This window comes from Trematomus bernacchii, unplaced genomic scaffold, assembly GCF_902827165.1.
Source record: "Trematomus bernacchii unplaced genomic scaffold, fTreBer1.1, whole genome shotgun sequence".
Lineage (NCBI taxonomy): Eukaryota > Metazoa > Chordata > Actinopteri > Perciformes > Nototheniidae > Trematomus > Trematomus bernacchii.
Window position 1 is genome coordinate 4,543,425 of NW_022988098.1, and position 2,904 is coordinate 4,546,328.

Sequence of the window (2,904 nt, forward strand, 5' to 3'; positions counted from 1 at the left end):
TATAAAACATTCTCAGAAAACCTGACCAAACTAAATTAATTTAAACTATTCACCTTAATCAGATGTTCCATCATTGGTTACATGAATGTACTGTTAACATAGTCCGGGTTTAACTGGATATATAATTGTTCTCATTTCATTTTGCACTAAATTAAATGAGAAAAAAGTATTTAATCCACACAACAATAAATGACTTTTACCACATGATTATGTCATATACACTTTTCATTTATTGAATTACCAGTTACTATCATGATTCATATCTTTACTATCAAGATACTGTATGAAATAACATGTATTGGATAGAAGATGTTGGCCATATTGCCCAGGGATAATACAAACAGACCACAAGGCTCATCTTGAATACTTTCTCCAACATTAAGAAAATCAGTCTTAACATAAAGGCTTAAACAAATAAAATATATATATATATATATGCCATTTAATTTCAGCGTTTTCCACTAATAATAGATAAATCCAATGGAAGGAATTGCACACAGCTCTTGGCCCCACAGTGGCACTCCTTTCTCTGGACCCCATGGTTATCACTCTGCGTCTCACTCTGTGTCCCAGCATCTCTCTGTGTCTCAGCATCCCTCTGTGCAGGCGCTCTGTTTCTATATCCTCCAGAGTAATCAAACGTCAGCTCCTCCTGAGCGTCGATGCTCCGCCCGGCAAACAGCGCCAGCCGGGGAACCACAGAGTGAACTCGGACCGGCTGCATGAGCAGGTTGGGCTGGCAGGAGTGGTTGAGAAAGCGTCCCACGTTTCCCACTCTGGCGGGGTCCACAAACGTCTCAGTGACAGAGCCTTCACCTGCGTGCTCCCTCACTGCGATGATGTAGTTATTGTCCTCCGCCCTTTGGGCCAGCTGTCTGCGTCTGGCCTCCTCAAAACTGATCACCTCTCCTGCGTACTCGCACACAAACGTCCCCTTTGGGATTGATTTGAGTGTCCGCACCCCCCAGCCCCTTTTTTCAGTGCTGTACACCTCCAATTTGAGTGTGAGGCCTCTCTGCACCACCCGGTTGGAGCAGGCATCGCCGCAGGAGCAGAGGGCGTTACACTCGAACACAGGGGAGCAGAAACCGGAGTGTGTTCTGTGCAGGAGTGTGTGTGTGCTGTCGTACGCCTGCCCGTGTGTCTGCAGGCAGGAGCAGCTCTCAGAGGAGCAGGAGTGGGACAGGCAGGAGCATCCGGGGAGGGTGACCTCACTGGGGTCAAGAGTGCCTCCTGGTCCCTGAACATTATCTGGAGAATACTGAAAATATGACAAGAAGAAAATACTTGATTTATCGCAAGGGGAAATTCACAGACTGAGCTACTGCCAGCACAAATAAATGTCAGGTAAAGGTTAAAAAAAACGGTAAGAAAAAAAACAGTTGTAACAATATTACAGTAGGTAAAAATATCCATGATTCCTGCACAATTCTTTATATAGCTTAAACAATTGAATGATTAATTCACAGGTTCCCGTTACTAAATAAATTGTGATGTTTAGCTGTTTGTCATATGTGATGGCAAACTGAAGGCTCTGGCTCCCAATGTACTTTTGAAGACTCTAATAAATCACTAACAACACTGCACTCTGGGAACGCAAAGCCCAAGTGAGTCTACTGTGAAAACAAATATGCAACCTTTGAATAATATTCCCTCGAGACATATCACATCAGATTTTCTCGGTTCATACTTATATATCATATCAATTTAGAGAATTCAACCATGGATCATGACATCTTGATTTATGTTTCATCAATGGATGTGCAGATGAATACATAAAAGAAAATAACAATCAGTTATCATTATCAAATACAGCTTTAGTTTCTCTTCATCACATTTTGTTATTATTATCACTTTCATGTCAATAGCATTATATATTATAATGAACAATAATGGTCTTTTAGAGCATCCTGAGCGAGGAGTGTAAACTAGGACAGCTCCTCTGGTTCTACAGAGGCAGTTATTTTTGATTTTATGTGCAGTAGTCAGAGGACTTCTCTGTAGCCGGTAATGATTTGCTGACATCTGATGGTGAAATAATGTACTTCATTTGATCACAGGTTATTGTGCATCTAATAGAGGTATTAGTTTCACTATAAAGCAAGATGTAGCTATAGACTGTATGTAGTTTAAATACATTGCATTGCATGTAGACAGAGTCAGTTCTCTTACAATACTCCAAATAGCGAAATAAGTGGTGAGCTACTAAACTCTGTTAGACTCCAATGTGTTCAACTACAGACACACTAAGTTACATTACCTGAAATTGAGGAAACGTCAGTACGGAGGACCTCTGCTCGATTAAAACAGGAACACTCTCAAGGCTGTTGCTCAAATCCACAAATCTGCAGTCAGAACTCATATCCGAAGTGTTGAATGAAACCAAACAGAAACATATGAGCTGGGATGTGAAGGCAGAAAAACTCACATTTCGAAGCTGTAACTTCCGGTAGTTAGATGACAGCCTAGCTCCATCTAGTGGCCTTTTTGTATTACTATACTACTGTAATTATAAACCGTGGTTTGACTAGGTTAAATCAAATATGCCGTCATATACTGGAGTTTGGGTTGTATCTTTAATAGTATTGTAACGGACTGGTTATAATGTTGATGTTTGATGTGTTTGTTGTTCAGAGTTTGTTTGCATTTTACAGAGTGTCAGTGAACGTGCCACTGTTTTGATGGACGGTTCTTGTGACCTGTAGCTGTGGGTTTGGGTGGGAGAGTGTTGTCTGGTTGGTTGGGGCTGGAAGAGGGAGGTTCCTGGAGGGGGAGACGCGGGAAGCGAGAGAAGAGCTAGGGGAATATGTGACGGAGAGTGAGGATATACGACAGAGTTAGTGGATTGTTTGGCGTGGTTATGGCCAACAGTAACCTGTGATCTGTATAATAAACTCCCGGATA

At 41.7% G+C, this 2,904-nt stretch overlaps 1 protein-coding gene across 1 annotated transcript; it reads right to left on the minus strand.

The window, feature by feature from the left end:
- Positions 1–204: 204 nt before the first annotated feature.
- setmar (SET domain and mariner transposase fusion gene) lies at positions 205–2,442 on the minus strand. Its single transcript, XM_034121872.1, has 2 exons — positions 2,261–2,442; positions 205–1,261 (listed from the first exon to the last, which is right to left on the minus strand). The coding sequence occupies exons 1-2, from the start codon at positions 2,360–2,362 to the stop codon at positions 449–451; spliced, it is 915 nt and encodes a 304-aa protein (XP_033977763.1). The 5' UTR covers positions 2,363–2,442; the 3' UTR covers positions 205–448.
- Between the last annotated feature and the right edge of the window lie 462 nt (positions 2,443–2,904).

Excerpts from the sequence above, each read along its gene's own strand:
- setmar (XM_034121872.1), bottom strand. The coding sequence starts at position 2,362 with ATGAGTTCTGACTGCAGATTTGTGGATTTGAGCAACAGCCTTGAGAGT. Across the intron at positions 1,262-2,260 it reads TGACGTTTCCTCAATTTCAG|TATTCTCCAGATAATGTTCA; the intron begins GTAATGTAACTT and ends TCATATTTTCAG.